This window comes from Eurosta solidaginis, chromosome 1 (genome assembly GCF_040869045.1).
Source record: "Eurosta solidaginis isolate ZX-2024a chromosome 1, ASM4086904v1, whole genome shotgun sequence".
NCBI lineage: Eukaryota > Metazoa > Arthropoda > Insecta > Diptera > Tephritidae > Eurosta > Eurosta solidaginis.
The window spans coordinates 276,513,557-276,540,828 of NC_090319.1; the positions used below are offsets into that span (position 1 = coordinate 276,513,557).

Sequence of the window (27,272 nt, forward strand, 5' to 3'; positions counted from 1 at the left end):
AAAAACCCTACAGTCCTCTCTTTTTAATGATAGAAGCAACTTTGTTCGTCTAAGGTTGTAAGACCTGCACATAATCTTCGACACTTTACAGCCCCGCGCTTGAACCCACGCCTTTCCTGCTTGGTCGAACATGTACACCTCTCGCCTTCGCTTAATTTCGCCCAGTCTAATTGGGACATCTACGGAGCAAGCTTCAAGGGATGCGCCCTTTTTAGATATTTCATCCGCTTTTTCATTCCCATCTATTTCCATATGCCCTGGGACCGACGGTGCCCCCTAACGGCATAAACCAATCGAGGTAGATATAGACTTCTATATATCAAAATGATCTGGGCGAAAAAAGAAATTCATTTAGCCATGTTCGTCCGTCCGTCCGTCTGTCCGTAAACACGATACCTTGAGTAAATTTTGAGGTATCTTAATGAAATTTAATATGTAAGTTCCTGGGCACTCATCTCAGATCTATATTTAAAATGAACGAAATCGCACTATAACCACGCCCAATTTTTCGATATCGGAAGCTGTAATTTGGCAGCTGCGTAGGTACGTAATGTTCGGTTACACCCGAACTTAGCCTTCCTTACTTGTTTTAAGAAAGCCTCATCTCGTAATTTCATGCAAAAACACCCTAGCTTAGTTTTTTCGGTAGATCGTCCAGGTTTCCGAATTCGATTTTCAAAATAGCTTATCTCACACCTAGACCTGCTTACCATGTTACCTTGTCATTCTAATTATTGTAAATGTGAAAGTTTGGATGTTTTAATGTGGGAGTGCTCAGAGGTTTGTTTTTGTGTCTGAATCAGGCCAGAAGAGCCTACGAAAAGCCTGGAAGGATATACTGGCACTATTATTTAAAAAAGGGTGACTATTTCACATGCTCCTGTGAACAGTTACCCCCCGAAATACGAGACGCGATATATCTCCAATGAGAATTTGGCCGAGCTTCTCTTCCGATTCGCATCGTGCTACTTTCAAATTTATCCTGCAAATCGGGGGCACAGTACCTACATGTTTTACGTCGATTAAACGGCATATGCAAGGCAGATGAGTTTTCGCTGAGAACCTTTTCATGGGAGGAATACACTCGTCGTGTTTGTGAAAACACTGTCGAGGGACGACTCAGCTTAGAAAAACTTAGGATCTTCGGTGTGATGGATGGCCGCCATTCAAGGTATGATTTCGGAATAATTACCGTATTATAAAGGGATTGTTTTAGAGTAGTCCTGGAACTACTGCGAGATAGTTTCGGAATCGTTTTCAGGATCATATGAACTACTTCAGTAGTATTTCGAATCGAAATTTTCGAGATCATTTCGGGATCATATGCTATTTCGGAATCAAACCTGTCCTATTTTATGATAGCTTCGGTGTAACTTCGGGACTATTTCGCGATGCTTTTAAGACTGCTTCAAATATAACTATTTTCGGATCATTAGGGAGCCGGCTGTGTACAATTTCGGAATTAGTTCGGAACTGCTTCGGAAGTACTTCGAATCTTTCCCGGATCATATCGGGCTTGTTTCAGAACAATTTCGGAACTACTGCGGGATGGTTCTGGAATTGTTTTTTTTTGACAATCTTAACTATTGTGACGAATATTAACATCAACAACAATAAAGTCAGATGCCACTTTGTGTACATCAAATCAATCTTCATTTACTCACATACATACAAGGTAACGGAGAGATACGCACAAACACATGTAATCATCAACCGAAGTAGTAGTACTCACATATACACACGCATATGGCTATGCGAAAGGCTATAAACTACAAATACACACGCACATAGCTGGTAACCAAGTAGGAGATTTTAGAAGAAGAAACGTCTAGACATTTGGAGAAATATGCGGACAAGGCAACAGAGAGTATAGAAGCTATAGTGTTAACTACTTTGTACTCTTTACTTTAATTTTTAAAATAATTTTAATTGAGTTTTCGTGTTAACTTAAAATTTTGAATAACTTCAAAAAAAGAAAATTCTAATTAGTTTGAAAATATCTAAACTCAAAAATAAACAAAAATAAATTTTTTATTGCAAACCAAAATAAAAGAGTTTTTTAAAATATCAACTTGAATGTTGATATATTGGCGATCCTACCAACGATCCTGCGCAAATATTTTATTTCATTAATGACTGTAATGATTACGAAAATTTCCATTCGCTAATTTTTAATTAAAATGCATTTATTATCTAAATCTATATCTGTCCGTGCTTGTATATATAATACCTCGTGCTTGTGATAAATGATTTTTGAACAAAAAATTTCGCAATTTTAAAGTAACTACTCCGTCATATTTACAACGATTTAAATAGTTGTGCGAAACAGACTAAACGAACAGCCATCAGTTTGTTTACTTAAAATCCAATTTGGAAATACATTCGCCATCAACAAAAAATTATGAATTTAGTGATTATAATACGAAGCTATAATTAACTTTAAAAATATTTCGTTTTGAAAGTGCTTAAAACATTTACTATTGTGAAAATAAGTGAAAGTCCATAGACATTCGTAGATGGACTGTGTGGAAACACCCGAAAACGGAAATCAAATTTTAGCAGATTTGATGAACAAAATAGTTTAACCAATTGTTAAAACTTTTAAAGAAACAATAAAAAATTAAAAAGTTAAATCATAGTACCATAATTGTAAATCGCACATCGATTTAAAAAAAAAATGAAACTTAAATATACTTCAATTAATAAACAATATTTTGTGCAAATTGCATATAACAGTCGCTGTAAATTCTATATACGAAACAAAAACAAAAAATAAGTGCGGACAATCAAATAAAACATAAAGTACTTATAGCAGAAATTTACTAGTAGACATGCTATAAATTTTATGCAACATAAATAAAAATAAAATTTTTCTACGAATCGTTAATTAATAAAGAACTCTAAAAAACAATATACTACGCTTAAAACAATAGTTAAGTTTTCCACTTCACTACAACAAGAGCTATTACAACAATTTTACGCAAAATACACACAAGAACGGATTTAAAGTATAAGACATCACGATGAAAATGATGAGATTCATAAAGAAAACAACAAAGCCATTGCATAAACAGCAACAACAATGAATTTAATTGTTATCACGCCCAAAAAAACGCCATTTATTCCCTCAAAATCTCTACAATCATCAATCAAATACTTATTAATTTGAATATTTTTTTACTAATTTAATTTTATGTAAGTATAATTTTTATTTTAATATCATATTACAAATTTTCCAATTATAATTTAAATTAAAATTTTAAACCTTTTAAACTTTTAAATTTATTTTAAGATTATTTTTATATTTTAACAATTTTAATATAGTTATTTAAATTTACTTATTTTTTATATAAAATTAAATATTTTATTTAAATTGTTAACTCCCTTTCCAAAAAAAAATCTTAAATATTTTCTTATTTTCTAATTTTTCATTTAAATTTCTTTTCATATGGTTCTACGTTCACCAATACGAACTCGTAAATTTACAAATTCAGAAAATCAAAATATCAACCATACAAATAACATCATGACTCACAATACAACTCAAAATTCTAACATTAATACAACACAAAACATCATCTCTAATATAACACAAGATACTTCAAGACAAGATAACTTTACAAATTTTTCTTCTAATAAATCTATTAAATTACCACAATTTTGGCAAGATTCTCCTGATGCCTGGTTTTTACTTGTTGAAGGACAATTTGAAATTAACAATATCAATGATGATAATTTAAAATTTCAAAATATTCTAATTACTCTTCAACGAGATACTATATCTAAAATTTTAGATGTTATTAACCCTCCTCCTCTTTTTAATAAATATGATACAATCAAAAAAATTCTATGTGAAAGATTTTCTCTTAGCGAAGAAAAACGATTAGAACAATTATTTTCAAAAACTGAACTTGGTGATCGTTCACCATCTGAATTATTCAGATTTATGAAATCACTTATAGGTTCTGCCTCCATAGTTAGCCAAGAATTACTCATTAAATTGTGGATTCGTAAATTACCACAAGAAATACAAATTCATTTGACTTCCAATAATAATCAAAACAGAGATGAAATTATTATTTTAGCTGACAAACTTTTTGATTTAATCAATAAACCTCATTCTTCCAAATCTCCTGTAGTCTCAAGTATAAATAATAATATTTTAGAACAATGCGTTAAAAATTTAACTGAATTAACTACGGCTATTTATCAAAATTTAAATAAAATTTCGAATGATATTAATCAATTACAAATCCGTTCAAGATCTAAAGATAGAAATAGATCTAAATCTCGAAATTTTTCAGGATCAAGAAATTTTTCAAACAATCGTAATTTTAATTCACAAACAACTATTTGTTGGTATCACAAAAAATTTAAGAATAACGCTCTCAAATGTATACCCCCATGCAATTTTAATCAAAATCATAATTCAAATTACGAACAAAATTTAAACTGAAACGATCCATTATGACGGTGACGGATAATGGAACTATTATTAAACCTACTCGTCGCCTATTCATATTTGATAAATTCAATAAACTTAATTTTCTTATCGATACCGGTGCAGTTGTATCAGTTATTCCTTTTTCTAAATTTAAAATTTATAAAAGAAATTCGGATCTTACTTTGACTGCAGCAAACGGTTCTTCAATTGAGACTTTCGGTACAAAACTACTTAAAATTGATTTAGGTTTAAGAAGAGATTTTGAATTTCCATTCATTATTGCGAATATTGATACACCAATTTTAGGAGCAAACTTTTTAGAAAAATTCGGAATTATTGTCAATATTAAAAATAAAGAAATAATGGATTCTACTACAAAAATTAAAGTTACTGGATCTTCTGGATTTTCTGATATTTTCTCACTCAAAATTCCTATTGTCGAAAATAAGTTTTCAAAATTACTTAATGAATTTCCATCTATTACCTGTGAACCAGATTATACTAAACAAGTTAAACACCGTACGGTTCACAGGATAGAAACAAAAGGTATTTTACCATTTTCGAAACCCAGACGTCTTGATCCAATCAAACTTAAAATTGCTAAAGCTGAATTTGAATTTTTAGTTAAAACGGGTATATGCAGACCCTCAAATTCTCCTATTGCATCTCCACTTCATCTCGTTCCTAAAAAAGAACCAAATGATTGGAGACCTTGCGGAGACTATCGAAGACTTAATTTTATTACTACACCAGATCGGTATCCTTTACCACATATTCACGATTTAACAATTGATTTAAAAAACAAACAATTTTTTTCCAAAATTGATCTTGTGCGTGCTTACCACCAAATTCCAATGGCAGAAGAAGACATTCATAAAACTGCAATAACTACCCCTTTTGGAATGTTTGAATTCGTAAGAATGCCTTTCGGTTTACGAAACAGTGCTCAAACTTTCCAACGCTTTATTAATGAAGTATTTTCTGATTTCGATTTTGTATTTACATACATTGATGACATTCTTATTGCCAGTGATAATGAAGATCAACATATAAATCATTTAAAATCAGTTTTCAAAAGACTTGAAGAATATAATTTAAATATCAAACCTTCAAAATGTACTCTGGGTGTAAATAAATTAAATTTTTTAAGTTACGAAATTTCAGGCGAAGGTATTAAACCATCTTTAGATAGAATTGAAATCATAACAAATTTTGAAAAACCAATTTCTATAAATAAATTACAAAAATTTTTAGGTATAATAAATTACTATCACAGATATATTAAAATGTTAGCAACAGAACTTAGTCCTCTGCATGAAATGTTAACACATGCAATTAAAAACAAACTCAAACAATTAAATTGGACAAATGAAACCACAACAGCTTTCGAAAATGTTAAAAAACTTTTTGCTAAAAATACCTTACTTACACATTTCGACAAAAATGGTACTTTATCATTAGCAGTAGATGCATCAAATGTTGCTATTGGAGCAGTTCTTCAACAAACTAGCAATAATATACTAGAACCTTTAGCTTATTTTTCAAGAAAATTAACTACAACAGAAACTAAATATTCAACATTTGATCGTGAACTTTTGGCAATTTATAATTCAATTAAACATTTTAAACATTTTCTTGAAAGTAGAACTTTTACTATTTATACTGATCATAAACCTTTAATTCATGTTCTAAATTCTAAAGTAGATAGATCTCCTCGTCAACTACGTCATCTTGAATATATTGCTCAATTTACAAATGATATTCAATATATACGTGGAAAAGACAACATAGTTGCCGACACACTTTCCCGTATTCCAGAAATAAATGCAATTTCAACTCAAGATATAAATTTAGAAACTTTGTATAAAGAGCAACAAACTGATACATTTTTACAAAAAACCATTTCTGATCAAAATTCTAAAAATAATTTAAAGGAAATTCATATTCCAGTTATTAATTTAAATATATGGTGTGATGTTTCTCTACAACCTTTTCGACCTTATGTTCCACATTCTATGAGAAGAATTATATTTGACAAAATTCACTCATTATCTCATCCAAGTATAAGAACAACTAGAAAATTAATTCAAAATAAATATTATTGGCCTAACATGCGTAAAGAGATTAACGATTGGACTTCATCTTGCATCAATTGTCAAAAATCCAAAATTTCAAGACATACTAAATCTCCTATCCAAAAAATTCAAATACCATCAGGCCGTTTTGAACATATTCATATGGATATTGTTGGACCTCTTCCAGTTTCAAATGGAAATTATTATATTTTAACAATTATTGACAGATTTTCACGTTGGCCTGAAGCTTATCCACTTAAAGATATTTCAACAAATACTATAGTAAAAACTTTTATTCAAAATTATATACCACGATTTGGTATACCATTGAATATTACAATAGATCAAGGTTCACAATTCACCTCAAAATTTTTTACAGAATTAACTAAACTTTTAGGTTCTCATAAAATTCATACATCTCCTTACCATCCCCAAGCAAATGGCATGATAGAGAGATTTCATCGAACTTTAAAAGCAGCAATTATAGCATCAAACGACTCGGTTCATTGGTCTGACATTTTACCATTCATTCTACTTGGTTTACGAACTTCTATTAAAGAAGATTTAAAATGTTCATCTGCTGAACTTGTTTATGGCCAAACACTTAGAATACCTGGTGAATTAATTATTTCAAATAGTAATAAAGAACATGATTTTTCTAATGACGCTCTTCATAAAATAAGAGAATATTTTTCGCTTGTTCGTTCTAAAGTTTTTCATCATAACAAAGAAAATGTTTTCGTTCCTAAACAATTAGAAAATTGTGAGTATGTTTTTGTTAAAGTTCTTCGTAAATCTAATTTAGAATCACCTTATGAAGGACCTTTTAAAGTTATCTCTAAGAAACATAAAACATTTACAATTCAATACAAAAATACTATTAAAAATATTTCAATTGATTTACTTAAACCAGCAAACATACTTATTAACACTAATTTAAATACAAATACATTAAACAACAAAAAACAAAAAAAGGTTACATTTAATATTAATTAATAATTTGTTTGTTTCAAATTTTCTTGGAGGGGGAGTAAATATAGTGTTAACTACTTTGTACTCTTTACTTTAATTTTTAAAATAATTTTAATTGAGTTTTCGTGTTAACTTAAAATTTTGAATAACTTCAAAAAAAGAAAATTCTAATTAGTTTGAAAATATCTAAACTCAAAAATAAACAAAAATAAATTTTTTATTGCAAACCAAAATAAAAGAGTTTTTTAAAATATCAACTTGAATGTTGATATAGAAGCAGAGCAAGCTGAGTAGTCAGTAATCAGTTTGATTTAAACACGCAATTAGTTGTGAAGTAAGAGTTATTGTGAAGTACTTTCAAAGTAGTCTAATAAAGACCATTTTAAATTATTGAATATTGGACTTATTTATTCGAGAATTTAGCGATTCGAAAGTTTGCAGAAGGTGTAAAATAAGCGGAATTACCCGAAATTCGTTATACTATTATCATTACCATTTCGAGTAAGACAAGGCGCATTTTTTGTAGTGTTGGTACCATGATACCAACGCTAGGTCCGGCGCAACCCAGTAAGTTAGCGCAATGATATCAAGCTGATTAAGTACGCTCGTCCTAGGAATTCAGCTTGTTAACCAAGGAAAGCTGTTAATGGATGTCAATCGCTTTCTAAAGCCTTTAGCAGTCGTAAGTGAAGTGAGTCAATGTGCAGCTCGAAAAGAGTTTGTACTAGTCTGGTGATACAAATTAGTTTGTCAGCGCCAGTAACTTCACCCTCGGTGCCAGTTAAATAATTGAACACAGCACAGAATTACACAGTCTTCATATCGATATTGTTTCCGAAATCTTTTGATTCTATATAAGAATTATATATTTATGTACTGTTTTGGGATAATTTGGAAGTCTTTGGATTATTTCGGGTTTATTTCATGATAACTTCTTGACAGTTTGCCGGCCAGATTCGATTTTTTTTTCGACATAACTTCAGCGATTTTCGGCATCGTTTAGGAAAAATGTTGGCACAGTTTCGGGATAGTTTCAAGATAGTTTCAAGACTATTATTTTGTGGATGATAATTTGAGATTGTTTTCGAGATCGTAGGATTTCAGCTGAGATAGGGCGTTTTTGCAAAAATTTTAGATATGGCGTTCTTTTAGGAATTCTGAGATAAATCATTAATAAAAAAATTTGATACATTGCTTTCTGTTAAAATAATCTTTAGTAGAGCGCTTTCGAACCGGTAGCCGAAATAGGGTGTTTTTCCACGCGATATGTCTTCAACCCACATATTACTTACATCTCCTTCAAATATCTACTCAATCCACGACGGAAAACTTTCGATGTTAGGAAATGACTCATCATGCGTATAATAGTTGCGCCTTTACCATAAGAAATACGATCAAAAATTTCGGAAATTTCATCTGGATTAAAAACTTCAACTGAAATTTTATGTGATGACGAGAGTGCATCCAAATGGAAAGTACTCTGCAACTCATTTACCACAAATTGATCTTGTGTCTTCCAGTCCGGCTGGATGGCATCAACAGTGATATATTCCATATAACTTGCAAAACCTTCATTCAACCAAATATCCGTCCACCAACTGGGTGTAACCAAATTACCAAACCATTGATGGGCCAATTCGTGTCCAACAACACTGGCAATACGTTGTTTATTCGTTGTAGCTGAAACGCCCTCTTCATACAACATTGTCGTCTCTCTATGAGTGTATTGAAGAGAGGAAGAGATAATGTGAATAATAGCATTTGTCTAAAAATTTGGTAACATTAACTCCTTACCTGTATGTTATTAGACCCCAATTCTCCATAGCACCTGCTTGGAAATCCGGTAATGCTATCATATCAATTTTTGGCAATGGAAAAGCTAAGTCGAAATATTCCTCGAGAAATCTCAAAATTTTCGGTCCAACACTGAGCGCATAACTTGCAGACTGTATGGCATCTTTTCGCGCCCATACCGAGAAATTGCCGTTGGTAATATGTTTGAAGTCCGAAATAGCGTAAGCGACTAAATACGTGGACATTGGTAAGGTCTCAGCAAATTGATCCCATACATAATTGTATATAGTTTCACTAGAATAGAAAATAAAAACCCGAATTAGAACATTCTAGGGACTACATAAAATTTAAGTTTTGTGTTTGTCGTTAGAAGATGAAGTAGCTAGCATCTAATCGTCTTTGGTGGCGTTTGTTAATAGATAGTTGAACATCAGCGATGCTGCTGTGGCTAAGAAAAAAAGGAAAATTTATACGCAGCAGCTATGTAGCTTCTCCACACTTCTTGAGAGGGATCATAAATTTCTTGCAGCTAACAGTTTTGGCAATACATGTCAGGATGAAGTTATATAACACGCTTGGGGAATAGCTAGGTAACATGACTACGTGACGCTTCCCAAGGCAGTCGGTCCGCGACCTTATTTACAACATGGACGTCCCAAATGTCAAACATTTTGAACATGCATGTCGAAGGCACTACGCTACCGACTGTCCTACATCCCAAAATCTAGGGTGTGACGTTTGATCACGATCTACATTTTGGTGAGCATACAGCCGCAATTGTACCGAAAATCCAGAGCCGTAATAAAATCCTCAAATCTCTTGCTGGCAGTACTTGGTATATGGTCGCTAAGCCTAAAATCTACTCACTGGAAGAAGCTACAGGCCTACCAAAATACTGCTGTCAAAACCGCCACGGACTGTCTTCTTATGTTCCCAGAACATCACCTACATAATGAGGCGCGAATACTCCCCATCAGGGAGAGAAATGAGATGCTAACCAAACAGTTCCTGTTGAATACCCAGAAACCTGGCATTCCAACAGACATCTGATTAATGATGCAACACCGCCCAGGGGCTTAAGCAGTCATCTCCGTAAGCATTATGAGGAAATACGGCACCTGAGAACTCAGCCGTATGAAGCCAAAAACACAAGCAGGTCCTCAGTGAACTCCACAAACAGGCGTCGGACCTTTATGCCAGAAAGTGCCCGGTGAATCCAGCACTCAAAGAACAGTACCCAAAACTAGCGAAATAGATTAAAGAATTATACAGGCTCTATGTCTAGCGTCTTCTACTTAATGGATGCTTAGCTGCAAACAACATCGGAAACTCAAATCGTTTTTGATTTGGTCATTTCAAAAGAAAAGGGTCTTTCTCTCTCTGCTTCTGCATAATATACAGATCATCAGAAGAATATCTTAGGAATGTATCTCTCGTCAATTTGGAATCAAGCCTAAAAAATTCGATTTTGGCTATTTTGAGAACCAACACACGACATATTTTTATATTACGCTATAATCATTTATTTATAATCATTCATTTATTTATGTATGGGTCGGTCCAGTTTTTTGTACGTATGTAAGTAATAATATTTTTCAAATGTGAAATAAATGACTTACTGCTTTTTCGTATAAATAATTGGCATGTTGGAAATAGTTGTCATATTCCGTGGACGTGCAATTTTCAATGTGAAATTCGCTTTCAACGATGGTTCGTCAAAACAGGGAAATGCTCTTCTTGCTTCAGTGGCTTGGAATTGTGTAGAGGCCAACCAGCTGTAAAAAAAAATTATTTATGTAAATAATAAAGTAAAAGAAGTGATTTCCAATACCTAAGACTCTGAAGTTTTAGATGTAAACCCGATCTAAATGTCTATAATCGGAATATTGGAGGGATGGAAGTGAAGTACTCAGTTATAAATATTGTTACGAATATTAGCAACACTAAGGGGTACTGCCATCTCTAAGCCGATTCTAAGCAGCGCCTTGTATGCACATCCATAAATCAATCATTATGTATCTACATAAACGAATCAATCATTATGTCTACACATATGTACGTACACGCAGCTGAGAAGCAAAGCACAACCACATGCATATGTCTGAGATATTCCCGAAAGTATGCAATGAGAGAAGCTATAAAATCGTGCAATTGTAGTTACAGCTGAGAAATTTGATAGCTGATGGCCAACTAGTAGATTCTGGAAATGGAAGCGCCTAGAAGATGCGAACGAGGAAATCAAAGAGTATAAAAGGCAGCGACAGATAGAGGCGCTACAATCAGTTTCAATTAAGCACGCTATCTGTCGGACAATAGTAGAGTTATTTATTGTGAAGTACTTTAATAAAGGCCATTTTGCATTTTTAAATATTGGAGTTATTTATTCAACAGTTTAGTGATTCGAACTTAGCAGAAGGTTGCAAATAAGAGGATTTGCAAGTAAATTCGTTACAACTTGTGTCAGAAGAGGAATTGTTGAATAAATTCCAGAGGACAACAAGGCATGGCAAAGTTCAGTGAATTGAAGATCCAGCAAATGAAGAAGGAGTTGGAGAGCCGTGGATTGAATACCAGCGGCATTAAACTCGAACTTCAGGCACGACTACGAGAGGCAATGGAAGTGGAAGGAATTAACGTGGAACAGTATGTCTTTCATATTGATGTCGACGAGACAACAACAAAAATTTAAGAGAAAAACGAAACATCGCAGACAGTTACGAGCACACACTTGAACATGATATTGGCTGCAATATCTGCACAAACATGGACAGTAACATCAATGTCGTCGCAAATGTCATCCCAACTGGAAGAAGAGAAGACATATATGGCATCTCAACTAGAATCCCAGGAGAACCGTATAACATCCAAGATAGAAACTCAACTGGCATCCCAACTGGAATCGCAAGAGGCACGCATAACATCTAAGATTGAAGCACAGGAGATGCGTATTTCCGAAATGTCGGCACAAATTTCAGCACAGATATCATCTCAGATCTCCACACAACTGGAAGAGCAGGAAGTCAGTATATCATCGAAACTGGTAGCGCATATGGAAGAAAAACTAACCAAGTTTCATGAAGGATTCAGTGGTCGACAGGATAAAATAGAGGCAGAGATGGATACTTTGAAAGATAGGATCCAGGAATTACAATTGAACCGCTCAGTCGTTTCAACGTCTAATCCGAAGGTAAAAACTCTATCCTTTGACGGTTCTGTTCCTTTCCAGGCCTTTAAGCTACAGTTTGAGAAGACCGCAGCAGTAAACAACTGGAATGCTGAAGATAAAGTTGCAGCTCTATTCGTAGCATTGAATGGGCCAGCAGCCGAAATCCTACAGACGATTCCTGAAGGAGAACGGAATAACTATGAAGCATTGATGGCCGCTGTCGAGAGACGTTATGGAAGCGAGCATAGAATATATATATACCAAATTGAGTTGCAAAACCGTCACCAAAGAGCGAATGAGACTTTGCAGGAGTTTGCCTCGGATGTTGAAAGGTTGGCACATTTGGCAAATGCGGACGCACCCGTGGAGTATACCGAGAAGGTAAAAATCCAGAGTTTTATAAATGGCATACGGGACGCAGAAACGAAGCGAGTGACATATGCAAACCCAAAACCCACATTCGCAGAAACGGTATCCCATGCACTGACTCAAGAAACAGCGTCGCTTTTGAGTAAGCCCGCATACAAAGCTAACGCGTGGAAATGGAAAGGCCAGACTGGGTAGACACAATTTTGGAAGCATTGAAGGGTACGCAGCAGAAGAATAATGATGTAGTCAAATGCTTTAAGTGTGGAAAGCCAGGGCACATTGCGCGTTATTGCAACACCAACCCTAACAGTTCCAACACTGTGGGTGGTCGTAAACGCAGAGCTGAAGGAGATGAGCAGATCTCCAAGACCAATCAATCGTTAAACTAAAGCGAGTCAGCCGCAAGGGGCGACAGCTGGCTCCCTCAATTGAATGCCCCATAATCTCTATCTCACAAATTGGAAGAAGGTTAAGCAATCTTACTGTCGGAGGACATGTGGATGGAAAGGAACGTTTACTGACTGTAGATACGGGTGCATCTCATTCCATCATTCGAGCATATTTAGTCAACAAGAAGATAAGACCATTGCATGGAGCAAGATTGCGTACAGCCACTGGAGAACACAGCACGGTTCTAGGAGAAGTATCATGTGAAGTCGCAATTGAGAACGTCACGGTAGTACACAATTTTATAGTGGCAGAGATTGTTGATGAAATCATAATTGGAGTGGACTTCTTAATCGACCGGGGCATCAAGATCGACATGCAAAGCAATACGATGCGATATAAGAACATGGATGTACCACTTAATTTCGGCTACGAGAGAGGCTACAGCAGTAAACGAGTGCTGGTGGAAGAGAGTCAGTAAATACCACCAAAATCAGAAGCAGTTATCTGGGCAAATGTTGATGGAGATTGTGGGACAAACAAATTGTGGGTTGTCGAAGCAGCAAACAAATCAGCACTGAACATACTTGTAGGAAAAACCCTGGCTATGACAAAACAAGATGGACGTATTCCGGTAAGAGTACTCAATGAGTTCAAGTCACCACTCAAACTGACCAAAGGAGCTATTTTGGGAAGATGCCAAGAGGCTGAAGTATTTATCAACTGTGAACAGTTCCAGGAACACGTTTCAGCTAGTAATACTGATCTTTCAAATGACATCACGGCATGGACGCAGGGGCTAGAGGAAGCCTATCAGAGTAAGGCAAAACAACTGTTCCTAAAGTACGCGAACATATTTGACCAGGATGGTTCCAAACCAGGCCGCACCAACGTTGTGAAACATCAAATTGACACTGGAGATGCGAGGTAGATCCGTCAAGCTCCACGTAGTGTTCCGCTGGCGAAGCGGGAAGTTGTGAGTCAAATCATACAAGAAATGAGCGTAAGCGGCGTCACCGAACCATCAGCTAGTCCATGGAGCTGACCGGTAGTACTTCTAAAGAAGAAGGATGGAAAAGTGAGGTTTTGCGTGGACTACCGGAAGTTGAATGACGTACCGAAAAAGGACAGCTAAACTCTGCCAAGAATTGACGACACTCTTGACTCGCTATTTGGTACGAAATGGTTTTCCACGCTGGACTTGACAAGCGGCTACTGGCAAGTTGAGGTGAAGGAGGAAGATAAAGAGAAAACAGCCTTCAGTGTCGGTGATGGTCTTTGGCAATTTACAGTGATGCCTTTTGGACTTTGTAATGCACCAGCTACTTTTGAGAGACTCATGGACCAGGTACTGAAAGGACTACATTGGAAAACATGCTTGGTGTACCTGGACGACATTATCGTATTGGGCATGAACTTTGATGAACATCTTAAAAACTTAGAGGAAGTTTTCCTGAGAATAGCTGGCACTGGTCTGAAACTAAGTTCCAAAAAGTGTTCGCTGTTTAAAAAGGAAGTCAATTATTTGGGTCACAAGGTAGCCACAGAAGGCATCTGTATTGCGAATGAAAAGATAGAGGCAGTAAAGGATTGGCCAAGACCACTGAACATGCATGAATTGAAAAGGTTTCCTTGGGCTGTGCACATATTACCGCAGATTTGTGCCAAACTTTTCCAGGGTAGCCCATAGCCTCCATGAGCTTACAAGAAAAAATAAAGCTTTTTGTATTCTAAATACAGATGCGAGTGGGTATGCTATCACGTTTTATCACAATTGGTCGATGGACAGGAGAAGGTAGTTGCATATTATAGCCGTTCGATTGGAAAGCCAGAGAGGAACTATTGCATTACACGGAGAGAGGTGTTGGCATTGGTAGAATGCATTAAACATTTTCACAAATACGGCCAGCGATTCCGCGTCAGGACAGATCACGCAGCGTTGAAATGGCTTCTGCAGCTCCGTAATCTGGAAGGACAATTGGCACGGTAGATCAAGCGACTACAAAGCTATGACTTTTCTATTGAGCATCGGAAAGGTAGCATCCATGGGAATGTCGATGCAATGTCACGAAGACTATGTAGTTAGGAATGCAAGCACTGTTCAAAGGTCGAGGCTAAAGAAACATTATAGATGTCCGGCTAATGACTATAACGTGTGCGGATGAATGGGACAAGGAACAACTAAGGAAGTGTCAGCTAGAAGATACAGATCTGTCGCATGTTATGCAAGGTCTCGAACGAAACGAAAGATCAAATAGAGAGGAGATGTCAGCAGCGAGTCCCATTGCGAAGTCATATTGGGCACAGTGGAACAGTTTAGAATTGATATCCGGTTGCTTGCATCGAGTATGGGGGAGTGAGGATGGTCAATGCAAGAAGAAACTGATAGTTTTTCCCAGAAAGAGGATTCCTGACGTGCTCAGCGAACTGCATAATGGACCAAGAGGAGGTCATCTTGGAACCACGAAGACGCTCAAGAAGATTAAACAGAGATTCTATTGGGTTGGTTGCCGTCAGTCGGTCACTGAGTGGATTGCGAACTGCGAGGCTTGCAGCAGAGCGAAAGGGCCCAAAACCCGAAGTCATGGCCAGATGAAGCAATATAACTCAGGTGCGCCATTTGAAAGGATCCCTATGGATGCCGTAAGTCCATTTCCTACTAGCAACTGCGGAAACAAATATGTACTAGTGGTTATGGATCATTTCAGCAAATGGCCAGAGGTATACCCAATCCCAAATCAAGAAGCGGAAACAGTAGCAGATGTGTTTATAAACAATTGTGTTGCAAGGTATGGTGTACCAATGCAGTTACATCCTGACATCTGGCCAAGGCAGGAATTTCGAATCAGCTGTGTTCCAGGAAATGTGTAAATCATTGGGCATTCGAAAAACACGGACAACTGCATTGCATCCTCAGTCCGATGGTAAGGTGGAACGTTTCAAGAGAACCTTGGAGGAACATTTACGGAAAGTAGTAGACAAGTACCATAAGGAGTGGGATACCCGCATACCATTATTCTTGATGGCTTACCGATCAGCAGTGCATGAAACAACGGGCCAAACCCCTGCAAAAGTAATTTTTGGCAATGACCTTCGACTGCCAGCTGATTTGAAGTTTGGGATAGATGCCAATGCAGAGAGAAATGTCAAGAAATCCACTGGTGTCTTGGAAGAAGAGCTGAGGGAGATACACGATCTGGTAAGGCAACGAGCAAAGATTATGAGTGACAAGATGAAAGCGAGGTACGATAAAGCAATTAATTCGGAAGGGTTTCAGGAACGAGATTTGGTGCTGTTATACAACCCACAACAAAAAAAAGGTTTGTCCCCGAAATTGCAGTGTAATTGGGAAGGCCCATACAAAGTTGTAAAACGGATCAACGATGTAGTGTACCGCATACAAACCATTGGCAAACCACGAACCAAAATGAAAGTGGTTCATTTGGAGAGGCTAGCAGCGTTTAGATCGAGAGATTTGTCTGTTCGGGACGATCAGACTTAGGTGGAGGGCAGTGTTACGAATATTAGCAAAACTAAGGGGTACTGCCATCTCTAAGCGGCTGCTAAGCAGGGCCTTGTATGCACATCCATAAATCAATCATTATGTATCTACATAAACGAATCAATCATTATGTCTACACATATGTACGTACACGCAGCTGAGAAGCAAAGCACAACCACATGCATATATCTGAGATACTCCCGAAAGTATGCAATGAGAGAAGCTATAAAATCGTGCATTTGTAGTTACAGCTGAGAAATTTGATAGCTGATGGCCAACTAGTAGATTCTGGAAATGGAAGCGCCTAGAAGATGCGAACGAGAAAATCAAAGAGTATAAAAGGCAGCAACAGATAGAGGCGCTACAATCAGTTTCAATTAAGCACGCTATCTGTCGGACAATAGTAGAGTTATTTATTGTAAATTACTTTAATAAAGGCCATTTTGCATTTTTAAATATTGGAGTTATTTATTCAACAGTTTAGTGATTCGAACTTAGCAGAAGGTTGCAAATAAGAGGATTTGCAAGTAAATTCGTTACAATATATAATTTTTTAAAAAGAAATTTTGAATCACTTGCCTTCCTTTTCAGAACTTAGCCGAACTCCATTGTGCACCACTATGTGGCTGAGCTGATTGTGAGTCTGCATCTACGTTGCTCCGCGGCGGCCGGCAGGATGATGACCAAGATCCGATACCTCATCTTCTCAGGAAATAACAATGGCCTTGCCACAACATGGGACATTGATATGGTGGACAGTTACGGGAAAGAGGCCGAGCCGAGTGGAAAAAGCCCTTTCACAACGGTAGTCAACGAACTGACACAGCGAACACTTGGCATTGGCGCATGTGACAATGAAAGCAAGTTGAACGCAGTTCGACTGTGGACTCCGCAGGAAGAAGAGGCAACAAACGACGAAAAGAGGCAGGGTATGGGGAACGTCCCCTTCAAGACCGTGAAGCAAGCTATTTACCATCACAAGACCTACACTCCTAGAGCAGCAATATCCTTGGGGGAATGTTTACCGTAAGGTGGAGATTTGTAGAATAGAAGCTGATTAGTCTCATGATCAGAATGACGCCAGACGAATCAAATAAACCGCTACTACAGGAAGTGGATTGCACGGTTTGAAGATAGAGCATTGATCACCACGATGCCAAAGGCTAAGGGTATGAGTTCCCATAATAATACCATTTGGGATGGTGCATCTTCTTTCATTCGCAAGACATTGCCTAGCCAGCGCTAGACTTAAGCCAATTACACGTTTACAACCGTCTAACAAGGCACGCCAGTCGCTTATTTTCTGTGCTAACTGGCGCCGATTTGTAAGTGGGTGTGGTGATAGAGTGCTTTGCCTACCACATGAATGTCCTAGGTTCAAGTCGCAGGGAAAAAACATCAGAAATTTAGAAACAAGTTTTTAAAATTTTTCAATTAGAAACAAATTTTTCTAAGCGGAGTCAACCCTCGGCAGTGGTTTGAAAAATGCTCAGAGTGTATTTCTACCATGAAATGCATCTCATTGAACATTTATCCGCCGTCCTTCCAAGTACGTGATTTTAGATTTTCTAATGAGCAGGACAGCACCGGACCGACAGCCGGTTGTTTTTGCTAGCCATTTAAAAATGCCGCAAAGTACCGATTCCATGACTTTACAAGTCTTTGGACCTAATTTACCTGTCATAATATGACTAAGTCACGATTTTCACGTTTTCGTTGATTACCAGTATCTGTAGGAAAGGAGACAATTATATATATATTTAGTGTGAGTACTTGCCTCTTAGGCTCAACTTCACGGTGTCAAATACACGGATCTACTTGCGTGATAAGCGGCTCAACGTCCAGATCCATATATCAAACCCAGACACTTCATTGCACGATCGTTGGTACCAAATAGGCTTGTAATTGGGTATAGAATCACAAGATGTACATGATGCAAGGTCTATCTAAACCCCTTTTTCATTTAAAGCACAACGGCATCCGGCTCCAGGGCAACTCCACCTTGAGTTCCATTAATATTGTAATCCAAGCATAAATCATTTGCTGCATCATTTTCTGACCTTTTGACACAACGCAATCAGATGCATGATACAATTCCACAGTTTCAATACAAGTATCAAGGGATGTGAACAACCTTTTTTGAGCACCAGGATAACCTTCATTCCAATTAAGCCATGTGATCAACCTTTTCTCTGAGCTTCCGTAGAAAAACCATTGAAAAATGTAAGCTTAGATTAGAATAGGTAAAGAGACCAAGCGAAAACTTTATTGCCAACTTTCGAACGAAGAAAAATGTATTCCTCTGAAGATAATACTTTATTGTCAACCTCAGCTTTGTTGCCAAGTTGCCCAAAAATGAACCCCCATCGCATTTGAGGTGAAACCACACTACCCGCGAATCTCCCACTAGTCGGCCGCATCATATAATACATTATATTCAGGTCCCAAGGTTGCCATAATATTTTAGTCGCTTTTTGCGACGGGTTCAGCTACCACGAAAAAAGAATCGACAATCGAAAGAAGCGGTAAAGATGGGTTTGATGGTGAATGAGGACAAAACGAAGTACCTGCTGTCATCGAGCAAAGAGTCAGCGCATATGCGCCTTAGCAACCACGCTACTGTTGGCAGCCATAATTTCGAAATAGTAAAAGATGGCGGCCCCCACGCCGCTGGAACGACCAGGTGGAAAACGATTTAAAATCCCCTGGTGTGACCAATTGGCGCCAGTTGGCGACTGGCACGCCTTGTTGGACGGCCATAACGGTTTAAACGGCCAAGCGCCAATTAACTTTCCCATACTCACGCATTGGTCTCTGAGACCGACAAAACACATATTCGTAATTATTTTTATGCAGGAAAATCTGGAGAAGCCGAGCTCTATGCTAGCTGTCGGACTTGTGGCTTACTTCGTTTTAGTGCACGCTGTGCGTTCGTGCGAAGCGTACGTGTTGTAGCATTTGGCGCCAATTGGTCCGTGAGACCGACGCGAGTATGCCCTGGTTGTTATGGTGAAGCTCAAAACTAAGCCAGACATAGATAAATATATACTTTGATATGTATTTTATTATTATTAAGAAGTTTATTTTGTTTTTAAGAAGTTCAGATTTATTTTTGTTTTCTTATTACTTATCTTATATATCAAATTTGAAGACTGATTTGTGATAGACTGAAAGTCTGTAAAATAATTAATAAATAAAGTACTATGCACACTATTTTGTTTCAATATGGCCTAAATTTTAAAATAATTATAATATTAAAAAAAAAGGAATGTAAAAAAAAAGATATTGTTACTGGTTTACAGCCAAAATTCACCAGAGACGATATTATGAAATTCCTATGTAAAATCACCCCCTGATTCCGAAAATCAAGGTTATTTTTAATTCTATGGTAACATTTTTGAGATATTTACGAATAACCGTTTAAAAAAAAAAAAAATAATAAAATTGGGTCCAATTAATCATATATATCTCAAGAACGAATTGAGCAATTCCAAAACGGTTTGAAGCTTTTAAAAGGTAATATAAATTTGCTATAACTGCTATATTTGTGCATAAAACACTTTTTGGTAGGCCCCGCAGTTTCAAAGATAACGAGCAATCATTACGGATTTTTAAATTTTTTTTTGTAAAGATAGATATAACAAGTAAGGAAGGTTAAGTTCGGGTGTAACTGAACATTACATACTCAGTTGAGAGCTATGGTGACAACATAAGGGAAAATAACCATGTAGGAAAATGAACCGAGGGAAACCCTGGAATGTGTTTGTATGACATGTGTATCAAATGAAAGGCATTAAAGAGTATTTTATGAAGGAGTGGGCCATAGTTCTATAGGTGGACGCCATTTAGGGATATCGCCATAAAGGTGGATCAGGGTTGACTCTAGAATTTGTTTGTACAATATGGGTATCAAATGAAAGGTGTTAAAGAGTATTTTATGAGGGAGTGGGCCATAGTTCTATAGGTGGACGCCATTTAGGGATATAGCCATAAAGGTGGATCAGGGTTGACTCTAGAATTTGTTTGTACAATATGGGTATCGAAAAAAAAGTTGTTAATGAGTATTTTAAAAGGGAGTAATTCTTAGTTCCATAGGTGCACGTCGTTTCGAGATATCGCCATAAAGGTGGACCAGGGGTGACTCAAGAATGCGTTTGTACGATATGGGTATCAAATGAAAGGTGTTAATGAGTATTTTAAAACGGAGTAATCCTTAGTTCCATAGGTGGACGCCGTTTCGAGATATCGTCATAAAGGTGGACCAGGGGTGACCCTAGAATTTGTTTGTACAATATGGGTATCAAAAGAAAGGTGTTAATGAGTATTTTAAAAGGGAGTGATGCTTAATTCCACATGTGGACGCCGTTTCGAAATATCGCCATAAAGGTGGACCAGGGGTGACTCTAGAATGTGTTTGTACGATATGGGTATCAAATTAAAGGTATTAATGAGAGTTTTAAAAGGGAGTGGTGGTAGTTGTATATGTGAAGGCGTTTTCCAGATATCGACCAAAATGTAGACCAGGGTGACCCAGAACATCATCTGTTGGATACCGCTAATTTATTTATATATGTAATACCTGCCAAGATTTTAAGGGTTTTTTATTTCGCTCTGCAGAACTTTTTCATTTTCTTTTACTTGATATGGTAGGTGTCACAACCATTTTATAAAGTTTTTTCTAAAGTTATATTTCGCGTCAATAAACCAATCCAATTACCTCACCATGCTTCATCCCTTTTTTCGTATTTAGTATAGAATTATGGCATTTTTTTCATTTTTCGTAATTTTCGATATCGAAAAGTGGGCGTGGTCATTGTCGGATTTCGTTCATTTTTCATACCAAGATAAAGTGAGTTCAAGTAAGTACGTGAACAAAGTTCATTAAAGATATGTCGATTTTTGCTCAAGTTATCGTGTTAACGGCCATGCGGAAGGACAGACGAATGGCTGTGTATAAAAACTGGGCGTGGCATCAACCGATTTTGCCCGTTTTCACAGAAAACAGTTACCATCATAAAATCTATGCCCCTACCAAATTTCAAAAGGATTGGTTAATTTTTGTTCGACTTATGGCGTTAAAAGTATCCTAGACAAATTAAATGAAAAAGGGCGGAGCCACGCCCATTTTGAAATTTTCTTTTATTTTTGTATTTTTTTGCACCATATCATTTCTGCAGTTGAATGCTGACATAATTTACTTATATACTGTAAAGATATTAAATTTTTTGTTAAAATTTTACTTTAAAAAAATTTTTTTTTAAAAGTGGGTGTGGTCCTTCTCCGATTTTGCTAATTTTTATTAGGCGTACATATAGTAATAGGAGTAACGTCCCTGCCAAATTTCATCATGATATCTTCAACGACTGACAAATTACAGCTTGCGAAATTTTAAAATTACCTTCTTTTAAAAGTGGGCGGTGCCACGCCCATTGTCCAAAATTTTACTAATTTTCTATTCTGCGTCATAAATTCAACTCATCTACCAAGCTTCGTCGCTTTATCTGCCTTTGGTAATGAATTATCGCACTTTTTCGGTTTTTCGAAATTTTCGATATCGAAAAAGTGGGCGTGGTTATAGTCCGATATCGTTAATTTTAAATAGCGATCTGAGATGAGTGCTCAGGAACCTACATACCAAATTTCATCAAGATACCTCAAAATTTACTCAAGTTATCGTGTTAACGGACGGACGGACGGACATGGCTCAATCGAATTTTTTTTCGATCCTGATTATTTTGATATATGGAAGTCTATATATATCTCGATTCCTTTATATATGTACAACCAACCGTTATCCAATCAAACTTAATATACTCTGTGAGCTCTGCTCAACTGAGTATAAAAAAATTTGTATTTTGCGAGGAAGGATCTCGAATTTTTTTTATTTTTTTGCAGATTTATTTTTTTCTTTCTAAGCTCTGTTTTATTACAAAAAAAGAAAAAGCTTTCATTCAAAAAAATCGATGGACTAATACAAAAGTTATAAGTATATAGTAAATATATCCATTTAATACTTAAGTACCCTACTGGTACATATGTGTTAGTATTCGCTAACTAACGAACATACATATGTTAGCGACTGGTACATATGTGTTAGTATTCGCTAACTAACTGATATACGAATACTAACACATATGTACCAGTCGCTAACATATGTATGTTCGCTAACTGATATACGAATACTAACACATATGTACCAGTAGGGTACTTAAGTATTAAATGGATATATTTACTTGAATGCTTATAACTTTTGTATTAGTCCATCGATTTTGTTGAATGAAAGCTTATTTTTTTGTAATAAAACAGAGCTTAGAGAGAAAAAAACAAATCTGCAAAAAAATAAAAAGTTTTCGAGATCCTTCCTCGCAAATTACAAATTTTTTTATATTTTTGCAAAAAAAATGGAAAAAATCCGTAAAGATTGTTCGTAATCTTTGAATATGCGGGGCCTATCAAAAAGTATTGTATGCACAGTTTATAGCAAATTTTATTACCTTTTAAGAGCTTCAAACCGTTTTGGGATTGCTCAATTTTTATATTTTCGGAAAAAGCCGTTATTCGTAAATATCTCAAAAACGTTACCATAGAATTAAAAATAACCTTGATTTTCGAAATCAGGGGGTGATTTTACATAGGAATTTCATAATTGCGTCTCTGGTGCAGAAAAAAAATTGGGATTTGTGAACCAGTGTAATTGGCGCGAGTATAGGAAGATTAAGTAAATAAGTTAGCTACCGCTGGCATATTCAACTACCCCTTACCCGGAGGGGGAAGGAAAGGAGACAGCACAACCGATTCGCCGCCTAAGGGTTTCGTAACAAGTCACGAAAGGGAGGCTAAGAATTTTTCCACCTACCTCTCCCAACCCAATGGTGGTCTCCCCCTTCTTCTGCTTCCAAACTGCGGTGTCGACTGAAATACTTTCTTACATCCGCTTAACATGACGCAGTCGGCGAAGCCGTTCGGTTTTTATTCGCTGTGCTATCTTTATATTGCGTAAAGCTCATACAGCTCATCATTACACCTCTTTTGATTCTCGGTGTTAGCAGGACCACAAATCGATTTGTGTATATACTACCTCTTAAGTTTCAATACACCTAGAGGTCACCTCTTCGATAACAAATTTGGAGGGGATCTATTTATTCTGGCATATTTTAATCGCTTGTGTCTAAACCAAAGTTAAGAGCAATCTTTTAAACAAAGCCATGCTCATTTTGTACCGTTCGAGCATAATTTAAAAAATTTAATTTCAATATATTGTGACGAATACTAGCAACACTAAGGGGTACTATCATCTCTAAGCCGATGCTAAGCAGTGACTTGTATGCATATCAATAATTCAATCATTATGTCTACACATATGTACGTACACGCAGCGGAGAAGCAACGTACAACCACATGCATATATCTGAGATACTCCCGAAGGTATGCAATGGTTGTGCAAGTGTCGCTCACACATACAAGCCCATGGAGTTTTAGAGAAGCTATAAAATCATGCATCTGTAGTTACAGCTGAGTAATTTTATAGCTGATAACTAACTAGTAAGTTCTGGAAATAGAAAAGCCTAGAAATGGTTTTCCTACTAGCAACCGCGGAAACAAATACGCACTGGTGGTTATGGATTATTTCAGTAAATGGCCAGAGGTATACCCAATTTCAAACCAAGAAGCAGAAACAGTAGCAGAAGTGGTTACAAACGATTGGGTTGCAAGGTATGGTGTACCCAATGGAGTTACATTCTGACCAAGGCAGGAATTTTGAATCAGCTGTGATCAAAGAAATGTGCAGCAGTTGGGCGTTCGAAAAACGCGGACAACTGCATTGCGTTCTCAGTCCGATGGTATGGTGGAACGGTTCAATAGAACATTGGAGAAGCATTTAAGGAAAGTAATAGACAAGTACCATAAGGACTGGGAAACACACATATCATTATTATTGATGGCCTACTGATCGGCAGTACATGAGACAACGGGCCAAACTCCCGCAAACGTAATTTTTGGCAATGACCTTCGACTGCCAGCTGATTTGAAGTATGGGATAGATGCTGATGCGGAGAGAAATGTCAAGAAATCCACTGGTGTCTTGGAAGAAGAGCTGAGAGAGATACACGATCTGGTAAGGCAACAAGCAAAGATTATGAGTGACAAGATGAAAGCCAGATACGATAAAGCAATTAATTCGGAAGGGTTCCAGGAAGGAGACTTGGGGCTGTTATACAACCCACAACGAAAAAAAGGTTTCTCCCCGAAATTGCAGTGTAATTAGGAAGGCCCATACAAAGTTGTAAAACGGATCAACGATGTAGTGTACCGCATACAAACCATTGGCAAACCACGAACCCAAATGAAAGTGGTTCATTTGGAAAGGCTGGCAGCATTTAGATCGAGAGATTTGTCTAATCGGGACGATCAGACTTAGGTGGAGGGCAATGTGATGAATACTAGCAACACTATGGGGTACTATCATCTCTAAGCCGATGCTAATCAGTGACTTGTATGCACATCAATAATTCAATCATTATGTCTACACATATGTACGTACACACAGCGGAGAAGCAACGCACAACTACATGCATATATCTGTGATACTCCCAGAAGTATGCAATGGTTGTGCAAGTGTCGCTCACACATACAAGCGCATGGGGTTTGAGAGAAGCTATAAAATCATGCATCTGTAGTTACAGATGAGTAATTTTATAGCTGATAACTAACTAGTAAGTTCTGGAAATAGAAAAGCCTAGAAATATGCAACGAGGAAACCAGAGAGTATAAAAGGCAGCAACAGTAGAGACAGGACAATCAGTTTGATTTAAGACGCTATCTGGCGAGCAATAGAAGTGTTATTTTGAAAGTAGTCTAATAAAGGCCATTTTGCATAATTGAATAGTGGAGTTATTTATTCCACAGTTTTGCGATTCGAACGTTAACAGAAGGTTGCAAATAAGAGGAATTGCACTAAAATCGTTCCAATATTATTATGTACCTAACAGGCCTCTTAAATAAATTATTTTGAGTGGTCTTCAGGTGCGCCTTTTAAATGTTTAAAAACTAACTAATATCATACAAAAATTTTTTTATTGCCTGATTAATATAATTATTTGATTTTTAATTGATTCTGATTATTTTTATTTAGAAAACTAATCATTATTATACTTTTAATTACAAAACTAATGATTATTTAACTTATGCCAGTTAAATTTTTTAATATGTTAAATAACGATTACTAATGGTAATGATTACCGGTTTAAATGACTATTATCTTTAAAAGCCATTTAATTATTACTTGCCATTATTTTCTATTTTTAATGATTACTTTCCAATTGATTAGAAAAATAATCAAAACAAAAACACGATTTTTATGATAATTGAAAAAAAAAAATTCAAAATAATCAAAAGTAATCAAAAAATGTTATAAAGTGGATAATTTCACAAACAAGTACATTTTAGGATGTAATAGTAAATAGAGCTTACGATTTCTTCTCGAACACAAGCGAGATTTTCGAGACCCGAGAATCGTCAATCTCGCGAGCTTCTCGACATTCTTACTTAACCGCTGTATGGACAGTATTTATACACTTGGTTTTTTTTACTTGTGACTTTTTATACTCAGTTGAGCAGAGCTCACAGAGTATATTAACTTTGATTGGATAACGGTTGGTTGTACAGGTATAAAGGAATAGAGATAGATATAGACTTCCATATATCAAAATCATCAGTATCGAAAAAAAAATTTGATTGAGTCATGTCCGTCCGTCCGTCCGTTAACACGATAACTTGAGTAAATTTGGAGGAATCTTGATGAAATTTCGCATGTAGGTTCCTGGGCACCCATCTCAGATCGCTATTTAAAATGAACGATATGGGACTATAACCACGCCCACCTTTTCGATATCGAAAATTTCGAAAAACCGAAAAAGTGCGATAATTCTTTACCAAAGTCGGATAAAGCGATGAAACTTGGTATGTGAGTTGAACTTATGACGCTGAATAGAAACTTAGTAAAATTTTGGACAATGGGCGTGGCACCGCCCACTTTTAAAAGAAGGTAATTTAAAAGTTTTGCAAGCTGTAATTTGGCAGTTGTTGAAGATATTATGATGAAATTTGGCAGGAACGTTACTCCTATTACTATATGTATGCTTAATAAAAATTAGCAAAATCGGAGAACGACCACGTCCACTTTAAACAAAATTTTTAAAGTCAAATTTTAACAAAAAATTTAATATCTTTACAGTATATACGTAAATTATGTCAAAATTAAACTCCAGTAATGATATGTTGCAACAAAATACAAAAATAAAAGAGAACTTCAAAACGGGCGTGGCCCTTTTTCTTTTAATTTGTCTAGGATACTTTTAACGCCATAAGTCGAACAAACATTTACCAATCCTTGTGAAATTTGGTAGGGGCTTAGAATCTAGGACGATAACTGTTTTCTGTGAAAAAGGGCGAAATCGGTTAAAGCCACGCCCAGTTTTTATATACAGTCAACCGTCGGTCCTTCCGCTCGGCCGTTAACAAGATAACTTGAGCAAAAATCGATATATATTTACTAAACTTAGT

At 36.4% G+C, this 27,272-nt stretch overlaps 1 protein-coding gene across 4 annotated transcripts in view; it reads right to left on the minus strand.

Annotated features, from left to right (window-relative positions):
* superdeath (Suppressor of ER stress-induced death) overlaps positions 1-27,272 on the minus strand; it is a 123,896-nt gene that overhangs the window by 18,279 nt on the left and 78,345 nt on the right. For all 4 annotated transcript variants that reach the window (XM_067760875.1, XM_067760876.1, XM_067760877.1 and 1 more), the window contains 3 exons: positions 10,905-11,060; positions 9,286-9,579; positions 8,784-9,206 (listed from right to left, as the gene is read on the minus strand). In XM_067760875.1, coding sequence (XP_067616976.1) covers positions 8,784-9,206; positions 9,286-9,579; positions 10,905-11,060 — 873 coding nt within the window. The remainder of the gene's footprint in view (positions 1-8,783; positions 9,207-9,285; positions 9,580-10,904; positions 11,061-27,272) is intronic.